General features: G+C 47.0%; 1 protein-coding gene across 2 annotated transcripts in view; it reads left to right on the forward strand.

Annotated features, from left to right (window-relative positions):
- Positions 1–784: 784 nt before the first annotated feature.
- Positions 785–15,104, forward strand: part of LOC144156112 (lateral signaling target protein 2 homolog) — a 52,047-nt gene continuing 37,727 nt past the window's right edge. The window contains exons 1-2 of one of the 2 annotated variants that reach the window (XM_077687935.1): positions 785–905; positions 2,074–2,308. In XM_077687935.1, the coding sequence (XP_077544061.1) occupies positions 2,273–2,308 (36 nt within the window). In that variant the 5' untranslated portion in view covers positions 785–905; positions 2,074–2,272. The remainder of the gene's footprint in view (positions 906–2,073; positions 2,309–15,104) is intronic. The other variant, XM_077687936.1, reaches the window with a different exon arrangement.

The following is a 15,104-nucleotide window of genomic DNA, read 5'->3' on the forward strand; positions in this document are numbered from 1 at the left end:
CTGGTGACGGCCGCCAGCCCGTCGACTGCACCGGCGTCTCTACTTACCGCGCCTCAGAGCCTTCGATACTACTCACCGAGGCGCCGATTGCTCCCCTAGCGGCAGGCCGCAAAATGGGACCTCGGCGGGAAAGAGCGCTGCTGCACCTTACATTCCAGCCACTCGAGTCACTCTACCTCGGCCGTGAAGTGGGCAGAGGGCGCTACATGACGAGTAAACCGTAGCGCAAGAGGCTTATACATAGAGAAATATGGCTTATACACGGAACATAGGTGAGGTGCGGGCATCGCCTATGGCGTCCATAGCCTAGGTGCTGATTTGAAAAGATAGATAAGATTGTTATTTACCTTAATCGTATGTTATGGCTGTCCTCATCTAGTTTGCCAGTGACAACTTTGTTTAAGCCATTCAAACAGTAGCTTCAACAGCTGACAGCGCTGAATTGTTATTCTCAAACCAGAGAGGCTCCGAGACGATAATGAGGTCCTGAATAAGCAACACATTATGCCTTGATGTTCAGCTCTAGTCGCTCTAGACCTAAGATATGGCGATTGCCGATGAAGGGGACTGTAGTGGCGACTAAATGACAACCATGATAGCGGTGACAGTTTTGTCAGCATTCTTAGCCGCACCCTTAATTAAGGATTTCAACCGTGAGTCGTGACCTACTACTAATTATCGAACGTACCAAACCTACTATTTTTTACTTGTTTAACAGGTCGCTTCTGCATTAATTCCTTGTATCCTTTTTTATTGTTTTTATGACATAGAGTAACTAGAGTTACGTCATGATGACGCATATCCGGCATAAAACGGACCCGGAAGCTTTGGGCAAGGATAACGCGCATGCGTCACTTTTCTCGCTCTTCGTGAGCGCGAGCTGCGAGCACTGCGAGCTACGCCAGGCCACAGAACAGGGAGGATTTTAGAGAAGCAAAGGTCTAGCTTTGCCTGTAGTGCCAGAAAAAGCGTAGTGGCGGCGTCGTGAACTACCCAGTACGCCCGCTTGATGGCGCTGTAAACACGGCTTTGTAAACATGGCGGATGCTTTTTGCACAGGCCGCTTGAGCTCCTTAATAACATGGCTGCCCTCGCACGGCGGCCGCCGGCTCGCTGCTCCACGGCCGGACTCGACTCTCCTCCTCCCGCGCGCGAAAGGGGCGTCGAGTCCGGCCGTGGCTGCTCCTGCTGGCTCCTGGCTGGCACGCTGGTCGCGTGTTTACTTGCGCCGCGCTAGTGAAGTGATGTTACGCCAGGTGACCAGATGGCCTCGACTGGCACAGACCACAGTGAGCAGCAAGTGAGAACAAATCGTTTATTGACATCCGCAAGTTTACAGAGGCCAGGACATCATTTCATTTCGATCGCTGCAATTGTACGTCGCTTTCGTGACAACATTTTTTTTTTTTGCCATAACAACTCGTTCACTTGCACTAAGATTTCGAACGAAGGGCACAAATGAAGTATTGACGGCGACAACGGTTTCCTTTGCACCGTCTTTCTAGCGGAGTGCATAACACTCACCTTCTGTTTGAAGAATCGAATATTCTGGCCTCGACAGCTGCCTTCCGATGCGGAATTTCCCACATTTGTCATTCCACAAGCACTCAATTCTCGTGTTTTGCCAGTCCTCTCAACAACTGATGGACGCAAAAGCACATAACAGCAATAACAGTCACGAAACCGGTGCTCCGCGCACATTGAAACGGTCGGCCGTTGCAGCGGTTTCAATTTGAATTGGCGGCTTTGTGGTTGCGAATTCAGAAACAAGGTGGTGCACCAGTCGGCTGTTCGTAAAAAGTTGCGTACATTTTTGCTCAACGGATGTTTGATGCGGAACTTGTTAATAGTATTTTTAAATAACACATTGTAAGCGAACTGTGTGGGCTCTTTGAGTCACGGAATGAATGTTTTGTATTCTATACCAAAAGTAACATTTTGCCTGCGCCGTCTGGTGGGCTTGATGGTCGAAAACAGCGCTTTAGGTTGGTCAAGGTTGGTCACGTGGGGCGTCGATTTTTACGCCGCCTATAGGGAAGACAGGGAACGTCCAAGCTTGCGAGCCCTGGCCAGGCCAGTGCCAGTGCTGCCAGAGCCTCAGAGCTGCTGGGCAGTGCTGTGGTGGCCGCGTGCGGGCGTGCCTGGACGTTGTGACGGAATCGAGCCGGGGTGTTTTTCTGGTTGGCGTCGGCTGTGGTAATAGCTGTTATGATTTCCGTCAGTCTTGTGGGTTAAGTCAACACGGATCAGCAACAGAACGTCACGCCGCACGATGAATTCTCTGAGGAAGTGGCTGTACAGACCGAAGGTGAGCGTTTTAGGCTTAATTCTTGGTGCACTTATCGTCTGCAGTTGCCTCCGGGGGCATCTGCATCTCTTTATCCTAAAAAAAAAAAAAGACACGGTGAACCATGGTTGTCGAAAAAAGAAAAAAAGAACGGTAATCGAATTGTGGAGGTTTTTGTGGCTGTGCCATTACAGCAACTAGAACAAAATCATTTCACTAGTTCAGTTTAAACGCTTAGTTTAGCGTGGTCGTCCAGTCGAATGCATTTCTCTGTCGCGCGGCAATATATGGTTGCTGCTGTGGTTTCACCAGGGCTGTCCGCACTGCTGGTGTCACTAGTCAGGTTGAACGATTCCCCCCGCGCGACCGTACCACGCTTGTTATAGCGCTGAGCCACGATTGTTCGCCGTTGCATCCCTATGCGTCATTCACACCCATTTGCTTTCGCAAGCTCTTGTGCAAGGACCTATTCAAATCGCTCGGCCGCGATATCCGGAAAATGTAGTTTTCGACATTGGCCTGGGTGCTGCGCCAACGCAGGATGCGCGGCCTTATTCTCAGTCGCGCTTCAGCGCGTTCGGCCAATCGCTTCAGCGGAGATAGCTGATGTAGTCCCGCGGATAGAATTCGCTGTATGCAAAACTGCGACTACACTTAGCACTTACACTTCAAGATGACATTTAGTGCTCACCTTCAGGATGACATTTAGTCATATGCTTATGGACTGAGGTCTTGGCTGCATGGTTAAAGCAAGCATGGATACTGTGGTCCGCCTGCAAACACCGCGCGAAACGTCAATGGTGTCTCTTCGGAGCAGCGGTGTCTGACGGTGCCCGATTAGATGTCAGCACCATGTATTTTACTTTTCCACGTGCATAAAAAGAAGCCACTTCGACGCACGCTGAATTTTATTCGCAACTTTGACACCAACAACTGAAGTTGGCGCATAAATTCGCCTGCGTCTGAGCGGTCTTTTGAGGTTCCAAAACACACAAATTCCGGACGCCAAAAGTATTCGTTGCAAGCGTGCGTTGGTTGCAGCGGCCTTTCGGACGCTCGAAACCCATAAACGCGATATGACAAAGCGAGCCAGCGGTCGCCTTCCGTGTTTTCAAGGAAGTGGTCGCGAGGAAATTCGGGGGGGTCGACGAGTGCGCGCTGTCCTCCTTCGAGGGATGCGAGCGCACCGCTCATTGGCACAGTTCTTCTTTTTCCCTTCGTTCGAACATTACCCTGGCTCATTTTCTTTTGACCAGGCACACTTGACTGATCACAGGCGTGCACGAGTGGAGGAAAGTGCGGTTTTCTGCGGCGGAAACACGCTGGCGAGGAAACCATTTAAGCTTCAGTTTTATTTGTCGGCTGCACCTGGAAGTGTCAAATGTCAGCCAACCCGAGGAACACCAAGGATCGAACAAACGTGAACACCTACAAAAGTGGCACAACACATTGCTGTCATTTCTGCTCATCTTCGTTGAGGAGCAGCTCTTGTGCAAGTTATAATACACCCACTAACACAGATTTGAGCCATTCTACAGTAATGTAAGCCGTGACATAATCGTGATGTTCTTCGTCTTTGTCCTACATCATTTCTGAGGTCCTCTCGGAAGCAGGAAAGACAAAAGTTACTGCCTCATGGGCACCCATCTACAGGTTATGGCCACTTTGCCTTGACTTCCTTACGGTGCAGCAGAAAAACTGAAATATAGTGGTGGCTTTTCGTTAGTCTTGGGCATTTGACAGAGCTTTCTCTGCACTAGGCGTGTGAGGCCTCACACAGGGCCTGGGTGGATGAGAGCTCTGTCAACATGCTGAATGTTTACTTCCACTCTAATTTAAGCTTGTGCAAAGCCATGATATAGTTGTTGGCAATTGGTGTAAACTGCAAGGAATGTCACATTACTTCCGCGATCATTACAGGGTAAGATTAGCGTCCAGTGGAGATTGTGGGCCCATTTCTTAATGCATCAGTTTTCAATGGTCTTTAAAACATAGCGAGTAGAGCACGAGTTTTGCAATCACAATTGTAGGTGCAAGCCTAGTTTCACATATACGTGGAGAAACGTAGAATATGGAATGTAGCATGATCATGTCAACCATGGCGGCGTATAAGCGAATGCACAGTCAACATTTCTGACCATTAGCATTGGTTTATGCTGCCATGCATGTTCTCATTTTCGTCACTCGACTACAAGATAACACTGATATAGTTACACTTAGAAACGTGGGTGCCAACTGAATTGCATTGAAAAGCTAGGCGCGAAATGTCTGAGAACCAGTTTCTCTCGCCGATTCTTCCTTGTCAGGGGCAGTTCTGAGACCATTATGAACCTGTTGATGCCCATGGCCGGATTAAGGTCTCTGCCATGGACTTTTTCTTTCGTGAGCAGCTTAATATATTATTTGCACCCGAGTGTTCAATATTCACCTTAGCATGGCCCCACTTCTAACTTTGACCCTTAGCACCCAATGTTTCTCATGTGGTTATCTTTCCTTTGCCTAGCGTGGCATGTGCAACTCTATTTTACATTTAATTTGGAATCTTTGCCACAGGTAGAAACATAATGGGGTTGTTGGGCTTTTAGCAATTGATGAAGTGAGGTGGCGCATAGCCTGTACGTGCGCACAGTGAGGAGGTCAGTAGAGCCGATTTTACTGGCCATCATTTGAATTCTATGTTTTAACACCTACGATGTTAAGAGAAATTCAAGACTTTTTATGGGTGTTATAGGAGTTGTATGTTCATTTCACACTATAAATGTGTTTATATGGTGGCTATGAGCTTCTGACAGCAGCTGTCATTGTTACTGAATGTGGGTACTTGGGAATATTATGTTGACACTGCAGCCATTAGGGAGTGGAGAAATTATGTTCAGTGGTTCCATTATGATCTGTAGTGTATTTTGTTGTCTATGAGTGTTTAAAAGCTCCGTAAATAGATTGTAATTCGCTGAAAACACAGATTATGGGACAGAGTGTACAGTACTCGGGCCAATTTGTGGCTTACCGCATCATGGCAGCAGTGCAAATCCTTTATAGACCCTTGCATGCTACAGCTTGTTTTCTTGCATGAAAACTTGTAGAGCTAGAAAACAGCTTGTTCTTGTTTGTTCAGCAATGTGCACCAAGTGTGCCCATTATCTTGTCAAATTCCAAAGCCCAAAAACCTTTCTGAATTAGTTTTTTTTTTATGCATATAAATTAATCTCAAAGCAAGAATCCACTACTGTTCTCAATAGCTACCCCTCAAGTAGAGCCAGTCTGTCATCTTATTTATTATGTTTTTTCTGTTGAAATCTCAATCCTCCCTGCTGAATCGTGCATCACACCGAACATGAAACTGCTGGTGTTAAACCTGTGTACTGGCGCGTCACCTCCGTACATTAGAAAGAAGCATGTTGGAATACCTGCGGTATTATATATTTTCAATCCATTGCAACTTAAGCAGCAGAATGTGCTTATGGCAACTACACAGAAATGTACCTATCAATGCAAATGTTTGGTAATCTAGAATAATTCGTGGGCATTCACCATCTGGAGGATTCAAGGTTTTTTTTTTTTGTTTTTTTAAGGTTAATTATAAGCTTGGCATGCTAAAAAATATCAGGTGGGGTTCATTATGGGCAAAAATACTGGTCCATTTCTAGTTTTTGGATTTGATGCCCTGTCGTTGTGGACAAACTTTTCACAGGGTTAGGCTAGCTTATTTAGTGGCTCTAGGTTAGGCTTTCTTCCCTTGATTGCCATGTTCAAGGTAACTTTGTGATCCAATATGTATTAGGCTCTGTAAAAACCAGTTGTATAAAAATAACTGTTCTGACGATGCTGCTGATTGTTTCAATCCCTACACACCTTTGTTACGTTGCAAATACTTAGATAAGGTTAGTTCAATGTACTTGCAATGCATCAAAACGCATAAGAATTGTCATAATTTCTGGAAATTCTCTCAAATCTGTAGTCGTTAGGTCGTTTTTAACTATGAGGGATGACATCAATGCTTCCAACCATATGGTAAATGTTTAACGATATTCTTTTCTGCCTGCAGCCTTGAGATGTCTCATCTTACATCTTTTGCTAGATAAGGAAGTGCATGACAAGGTGTCTGCTGGGTTCCTGCACTATTGGCATTTCTACAATAGAGAGAAGGGTGGTAGCTATAGCAAGATTGAAAGGCTGAAGCTGCATGCCTGAGGCATTCATTATTAATCTCCCACAACTTTTGTTTAAAACCAGCCTTGTGGCACTGCTTATGTGGTGGTCCTCAATGCCTCCCCTTGTTTCAATCCCTGTTCATATAGAGGCATTTGATTTTAGGCTTGATGTAGCCAAGATTCACATTAGGCCTCTCGCAGGCAAAATATATTGCTAGGTGTGCACGAGGATTGTGTACCATAGTTCGTACAACCCCTTTGAACCTAGAATACCTTTAATTCTTGAAAATCTATTTTAGGCATTCTGGGAAGCCGTCTTATTCGTACGATATTCAGTCATACCTAGTTCAGTGTGCTGAAATGAACTGAACATTGCAGGTAATGCAACCAATTTCGGGTCCTAATAATCAACGTGGATTATTTCTTAGCGCCTAATTTCGCCTTGTTCACGTTCTTTGTCTACTAAGCTGTATAATTCATGTACAACAACTTCCCCCAAAAGAGGTACTTTTGTAGACTTAAACTGTGGCAGCTTGACAGGATCATCCTGCTTGCACAAGAAAGATGGCTCTGAGCACTTTGACATGATCACCTATATTTAAGAAGACTGAAGTACTCTCACATGGAGGAGGTTTTGGGTGTTGTGTAGTGCTTGTGGTGGATTTCGTAAAACATAATTGTTTTTATTCTTATTGGAACAATTAGAACGATTACTGCTGCTCGTTAGCCAAGTCATGTCATTGTTGGAAAAAAGCAATGAAGGAGCAGCAAAGATAGGCTGTATCAATCAACAGAAAGTCAAGAACACAGCAGCTATTTCACACAGGGCATGCTGTCACGTCAAAAGTCGCGGTGTCAGGCGTCCTGGCGGTGAACGAGATAAAGCCATTGGCACATCTAGAAAAGTGACAATAAGGGGCAATAAGTGACAAAAAGTGATAAGTGATAACATGCATCTCTGTTTGAAACAAGAATGTGCCTCCCGAAAAGAAATGTTGAAGTGTGTAGAGGCTGCAAGAGACAAGCAGCAAGGCAGCAAAAAAAAAAGGGGGGGGGGGGACCCTCTAATTTCTCTGTAAAGCAATAGCCCTCTGAAGAAACCTTGGAATTTTCTCATGATCACCCTTGAAATTCTAGTATTGGTCTGACATTTCAGGTTGCATGTTTTTTAGCAACCTCTGTTTTGTGGACACGTTGTACTTATTTGGTATGTCGAGTAGCTGCCGGTTGTGAAATGGAGCATATACACAGGCCCTTGTGCATCTCAGAGCCGTGTGCGCAGCAAATCCTATCTGTATTTGCAACAGCGTTGTTTGTGGCTTGAAATAAATCGATTGGTTTAGCAGTTGAATATGTTCATCTCGACAGTGGCTTCAGACTGTTTTAACCGCGCCGGATGCTTGTGAAATGAGGAGGGCCATGTGTAGACTGGAGATGGAGAGGATGTACTACGCTATGAAGCGTGTTGGCGTTCCAAAATCGCGTCGCCCTCGCTTGTTGCAAAAGCTATTCAAGAGATTCAAGCGACGAATGCAGGTATGTGCCGCGGGACCAAACCATTGTCTGCAGCGCTTCCATGCAGTTGCGCGCACGAGTCGGCCTCCGTCTGCAGGCGAATGAGATGACTAATGGCTGCTCAGCGTCGCTCGTCGGCTGCGGACACAGCGTCGTGTTTTTTATAGCTTTTATCTCATTTCGTCGGAGCAAAAAAAAAATCCCAAATAAATGCACTTTTAGGCTCGGCAAACTCCGACAGGACCTCCTGAAACCACGCAAGACATTTCACACACCACGCATAGTGAGCGCTCTTGGAAGATCAACGCCTGTACGAGGAGAGTGAAAGGACACTGAAGTGAATTCGTCAAGCTCCTGTTTTTGCTTGCACTGCGTAGAATGGCTCAAATAAACGCACTTTTCATCGTTTATCCGTTCGATAAGACGGTATTTATTTTATAAAGCCGGAAAGAAGAAAAACCGCCATGCGTTGTTTGCGGCGGCCGCACCAACGTTGTGACGTCAATACAAAGTGCTACGTGGTTGGACGATGCCCAAGATTATAATTCAAACCAGTTTCGGTTCTGTGAAACAACATGCTTGGCATCCGACGTTATCGTTGGATGGGCATTCTTAATATCTCAGTTATCATCAGACCGCTCTTTTACCATGTTGTCGGCTGTAAAATGCGTCAGATAAGCCTACCAGCACGGCTTGGAATCCTAACAATCACTAGCCGAGACCGGAGACGCTCAACTGCGATGCGCTTTTCCCCCACCTTTGGAGCTTGCCTGGCTCGTGTCTGTATTACCTGTATTGTAAGAGGCGTGTTCGCACCAGGCCAAGGGTCAGCTGATTCGGGACTGTTCCCGCAAGCAGTCAGTACTAATGGCAACCCCACGCCAACGAGAACTCGCCAGCGCGTCAGTGTCAGTCTGCGCGCGAACTGCGAACTCGTTCGCGGAGGAATGAACGTTACAGCGAAAAAATGGTGAATTTAGTGTAGAAAACATTGCCCCAAAACAAATAAATCACTTCGAAAATAATAAAAAAACATGCGCTTTTGGTATTCCAACTTGCGAATTGCAAAACAATGTACCTAGTGCTCCAGACCACTCGGCCATTAATAAGTCAGCGCTCTCAGCGGTGGAAATATAAAGTATATAATATATAGGCAATTTACATTTTTATTTTGTTTTAGCCTTCCAAGCACGAGCGCTATTCAAGAATGTCATTTCTTGAATAGCGCTCGTGCTGCTGACCGCTGTGCTAGTTCACCCAGGGCAAAGCGTGCTTCCCGCACGCTGGTTTTGCACTGTACGGCGAAAGCTTCGGTTGATTTTAATTCCTTAGTACCTATGTTAACTTCGCTGGCTCTTCTCCGCTTTCAATTGGCTTTCGGTTTTTCTACTAGCGTACCGTCAGCGAAGCGTCGCATGTGCGCTTGTGTGGAGCGACTCGGACTTAAAGCTTGATCTAACAAACTAAAAGCACATTCTTCCTGGCACAAACGTGCCGTGGCTTAGTTTCAACTGAGCGAATGAATTGCGACGTCCCTCCGGCCGCCGGCTGACCAAACTCCTGGCCGACTGATTCTGTCGGAGGGTCGGCAGTCAAGCCAAGCCATCTTGTTTTGGCGTCATACGGAACGTCATAGGAAATCGGCAAGGGGGATGCGGAGAGGAGGACCGCATTTTCGAATTGATATTTTCGAATTGAAGTAGCCTAGACGCAGCGAGAGTGGTTGAAAGTTGAAACATGGCCTCGAGGCCCCAGACTGCAATTTTCGCTAGTAATCCCGCAATGTTTACAAATAACTTCAGTGACCCTTTAAGTTTTGGTAAACTACATTTATGTTGCCGTCGTCGTAGGTGATGCGCGCGGCTTCGCTCTCCAACCACCGTACTGTGGGAAGGAAAGAGAGCGCCGCGCGTATTTCTAACCACGCATACAGTTCGCTTCAATCAACAATAAAGCACGAAGCACGTCTCACTCCGATGATGGTGGATACGGCACTCGTTAACATGGAAGCGTGCAGCGATTGTATAAGTTGCTGCGGCGACATCCACTTTCGGCACAGGGGTACGTGAGTACCCGCACCCGTATACAGTACATTTGTAACCAAATTGCATTTTGCGATAGCGCAGTATACAACACACGGTGTGGCGTCAGAACACTTAATCGTATAAAACAGGACCTGCATAGGAGGATATTTCATTTGTACTGGGATGTCACCATGTGAAAGCAACGCATCGTTCAATTTCTGGGGACCCGCCGTGGTGGCTCAGCGGCTAAGGCGTTGTGCTGCTGAGCACGCACGAGGACGCGGGTTCGATTCCCGGACGCTGCGGCCACTTTTCTGATGGAGGCGAAGAGCGAAAGTGCCCGTCTGTACGAGATTTCGGCGCACGTTAAAGATCCCCAGGTGGTCAAAATTAATCCGGAGCCCACCACTACGGCGCGCCTCGTCGCCTGCGTTGCGTCGGCGCGTTCAGTCTATTTCTGGGTTTTTACGCGCCGTAGTAGCATGAGGGTTCCGGGTCATTTCCCACACCTGACGATATTTAACTTTCGCCGAAATCTTGACACACGGGCGTTTTGGCTTTTCGGCTCCATTAGAAAAACAACCGCCGCGGCCGGGATCGAACGCGTATCTTTTTGCGCAGCAACGCCACGCCTTACGAGCCACCGCGGCGGGGGACAACGCATAGGGAACGTCAATATTAGTAGCAGCGCTTAAGGAACTGGAGCGTTTAAGTTTTGGTTAACTACGTTCATTTTTCCTTGGTCGGTAATGGCCACAGCTTCGCTCTCCAACTACCTTCGCAATATAGAATGGAGGCCAAGTTTTTTTTTTTTTGCTTTTTTTGTTTAACACTTTTAAAAAAGTACGCATTCGATTGTCGCGCTTTGTGCGCGCGTGTCAAAGCTTGTTAGTTTTGAAGGCGCCGATGCTGATACTGAGTGAATATCGCGCGGTAACCGACTTCACCGTTGCCGTTTTAGTTAATCGGCTGGTTCTGCTTTGATGTGTTCCATTATGTAATTCATTCCTATTGTACCATTGTGATAGTAGTGCCATATACAGTGCACTTTGTACTCAACGGTCGCCAGAGTTGTTGGTCGTAAATATGAAGTCTTAGTAATTTATTTTTTATACAAAATACCCCTAAAGGCCCTCGCGCACGATTTTCTGATGGAGGCGAAAAACGAAAACGCCCGTGTGTTCGAGGTTTCGGCGCACGGTAAAGGTCCCCAGGTGGTCAAAATCGAATCCGGAGCCCTCCACTACGGCGCGTGCCTCATCGCCTGAGTAGCGTCGGCGTGTTGAACCGCACAGTCAAATCAATCAACTCTTCACGGAGGAAGGTATCAGAGCGGGTGGGTGACACAGCAGAAAGAAATTAATTCACCGTGGAAAAAAACTAAAAATAACAGTTTATTCGTTAAATCAATGTTAAATTTTCTTTCGCTGTCATGGTTGTCATGCTTTGTCTTATTTCAGTGCTTCCGCACGTTGTCCTTGCCATTTAGGTTCCTCTCCTGTTCTTTGAAAATATTATGAAGCTCCTGGGGGCTTTGAGGCCTATGCTCGATGTGTTCTGTCTCAACTGCACATACTGATTATTATGTAAATAGGGAGTTTCAAATGTCTAGCAACACCGGCTTCATATTGTTTTTTTTTTATCCTGCTTGAAAAGCTGCTTTGAAGAGATTTTTTTGTCTTGGCGATTTGATCGATTAACTATCGAGTAATTTACTAGTGGCCCATTGTCCGGTTCTCGGTAATGCCACTGGTAACCGATTTGTCACTGTGGCCGAAAATTTTGGAGACTCCTGGCATGTATCGCAGAGCGTTACACGTGTTACAGAACGTTAACGCAACATGATGCAGGTTTGCGGGGATCCACGTTTTGAACGGTTTGTTTTCTAGTTTAGTGGTAAAGGCTATTCTTTTAATTTTATTAGTGTGATTTTTCCTCTGTGGGACTGGATTCGCTCAGCGCGGCGCGTGCAAGTTGCTCAAAGTGCCCCCCAGTTTATCTCCGTGAGAAGTCGGGGTCTCGGAACAGTCTGACAGGGCAGCGCGGTGATAGTGAGCCTACGAACGTGACGCCGGAATGTACAGTCGGTAAAACGCTTGTCTATAACAGCGATTTCAACTTCAACCAGCTACATCCGAAAACTGCCGAAACATACTCGTTCCAAACATGTCGGAGGCAAAAGCGAAGGGCTAAGACTTCAGAATTCCGCAGTAGTTTTATTCAAATCTCGCTCCGGCGGGGCAGGATAGGGCTGAGAGCACGAAAGCTGTGTTATAGACAAGCCTTTTACCGACTGTACGTGTCAGGCAACTGAAGTTCACCCCGGCTCTCAGCCTGAAAAGTTCGCGACTATCGTTGTCAGAACAGGCCCTTCTAGTCGCACACTTCTGCGAAATGGGCGTTTAGAGCAGGGTGTGATAACGGGTACTTTCATAGCAAGTGAAAACGATATCGGCGAAAACGGTTCCATGTGGCCGGCACATGGAGGTGACGCGATGGGAAATTGGCGTGCTCCGATGGAAATGCCGTCAACGCGTTTCCGCGACGCCAGAGTTTCGGGGAACAACGCCACGGTTGCGCAAATTTCTTTTTACATGCTGCAGCAGCCTCCGTCAACTTTCACTTCGTGGTTGCAATTCTTTTCGAAATGTTGTCCGCGCAGGTTACAATGGATTGCGCTTTGTTTTGCTATTAGTATTAATTAAGGTCGGTATTAGTGGATCAGGCTAGAGAAGACATGGTTGCAGACGTCGGCCGCGATGAAAAATCACAATTTGACGTCTTGCGCGCCGAAGCTACAGCTGGGCTGTTGGGGGCGTAGCGGAGGGCTGCGGATTAAGCAGCAGTCCGCCCCTGCGGGTCTATGTATACGCGCTTTTTTGGCTTTCTCTTCTACCAGAAGAGCTTTCTCTTATGCGGCGAGACTGCGTGAACGCCATTTCCCGCCGAGTCCGTCTCCTTTTCCTCTCTGTCTTGGCCAATATTCGGCCTTAGCGCTAGGTAAGCTTAACGCTGGGTTTTAAACTATATGCTCGCGCATTGAAACGGCTGCCGCGGCCTGGAGGGTACTCAATCTCAGCAGCACAACGCCGACGCCACGGAGCCACCGCGGCGAGTAAATAATAGCGATGGCTGTTTTTCTTTTTGTTTTTTTTTTGTCCGCAGAAGCTGTTCTGTTTTTATGGAAGCGAGATACAAAAACTACTCCCTCCTGTGCAATATTTCGCCGAGCGGGCCCGTTGTCTTTCTCCAGGTGGAGGATTTGGAGTGTAGTTTGTCGTCAGGGTTAGGAGAGTTAACTCAGGTGAATACTTTCGGCACTCCTGGAAAAAGACCATACCGAGGCCGGGATGTACGTCTGAAGTTAGTGAATTTGTAAGGGCCATTGAACGTTTGGCGTTAACGAAAAAGACGCACGCAAAAGTTTGCGACTAGAGGTGCGAATCGCGATAGGATATATTTTGGGGGGATTCAAAGGTTGCAGAGTTTTGGGAGCGCTGTGGTGCGTTCGAAAAAAGATAAAGAAACCCGAGTATAATTACCCCCAGGAAATGGGCCATATGAGGCCGTCCTGGTTTCCTGTGAAGTCACTAAAGTGGCCGCGTATAGTTTCCTGGTCGAAACGGATGTGTGCATTCCGATATAGTTACGCGGGTGTAGTACAGAATGGTCTTGCGAATGTTTTAACATTATTTTTGAACTTTCAAGGTGTAAATGAAGTTGCAGCGAGAAGACAAGGCACAACTTGCGCACACACTGCATGATTTCATGCGGGTGGAGGCCCGTTCGTCATATGGCGTTTTGTCACGGCCGATTTGTAATAGGCCATTTGGTCACATGATCATTCGCCATAGGGCAGTCCGTCACGTGGGAGCGGGAAAACAAAACTCGTTTTTATTTCGTGTTTATTCTGATTTCTGAAAACGAAAGAAATAAAAATATAGTCTTCAGTGAGGTACAATGAGCCGCGATCTGCATTGCTAGCCTTCATTGCTCAGTTTGTTTGGCTGTCTGCGAGACAAGTCCTTCGTGCAAACCTGATTGTGCCTACGCCGCCCTGTGCCCAGTCTGCCATCTCTGGTGGCCGTTTTCCCGCCGCTCTATTCTTTCTTCTTTCGGAGTCGCTTTCAGGGGTCGGCAGCGTGGTTGAATGGAGGCACCGCGCAATGGCCCATTGGCTTGGCAATGTGTGTCACTGCACATGCGTTTGTTTTCTTGTCTTAGCTTCGACTTACGATTTTTCGTGTTCGCGAACGCTGACCGCAAGGAACTTCATAAGTCCATTCAGCGAGGGTCAGGGTCCTTTGTGTGTACAAGCCTTTCATGCTTTGGCAAATACCACAGCAGACGTAGCTTAATTTGCTTTATTGCCTGCGTTTGCTCCTCATATGGAACCACTCTTTCTCTTTCTTTAAAGCCGAAAAGAAAGACTAGCAAAAGCGTTCGTTCGCAGAGAGTTGAATGTGTAAAACCAGTCATTGAAAAGGGCCTATACATTTGTTGCGTGTACCATCTGTAGAGCGTTTGTTCGAGACGCTGTTTCAAGTAAACACCCGCATGCAACTGTGAAACCTTCAGTTCGCAAATAAAAAGGAAATTTGGAGCTTCTTCACGGGCCTATCTTAGGTGTGAAGTGCCTTCGAACTCGACCGCCACTGGTTCCAAAGCGAGGATCAGAACCGCTGGGCTTCCCATCAAAGCACAATTGCGGGGTTTTGTGTACAATGTTTCTGGGGGGGGGGGGGGGCAGGGCAGGAAATGGGAGAATAATTCTACATGGTGTGTAGAATTTCTGGAGTGGAACCAACAACGGCAGAAGGCTAGGTAGATATGGATGGTCACCTTGCCTTTAAACACGCCCATACCAACACAGCACAGGTCACGGCGGTGATTGGCTATGGATGTGGGCCAGTGGGTGGATTGGCTGTACGACGGTCACCTGGCAACAAACATGCCAAGATACTTACGCCAGGAATATTCTGAAAGTGAATAACTTCTGCTCATGTGGTCCCAGTAGTGCACGCTTGTTTGTTCCCTTCCCTGCTACCCCCGGATGAGTCGTCGCAGTTCATGCGCTCAACAACTTTCCCTCGGTGAGAGTTCGCTGGCATTTTTTCGAAATTGTTA

The sequence above is a fragment of the Haemaphysalis longicornis genome, unplaced genomic scaffold (genome assembly GCF_048455015.1).
Source record: "Haemaphysalis longicornis isolate Haplotype H1 unplaced genomic scaffold, Haemaphysalis longicornis Haplotype H1 scaffold_1, whole genome shotgun sequence".
In the NCBI taxonomy this organism is placed as follows: domain Eukaryota; kingdom Metazoa; phylum Arthropoda; class Arachnida; order Ixodida; family Ixodidae; genus Haemaphysalis; species Haemaphysalis longicornis.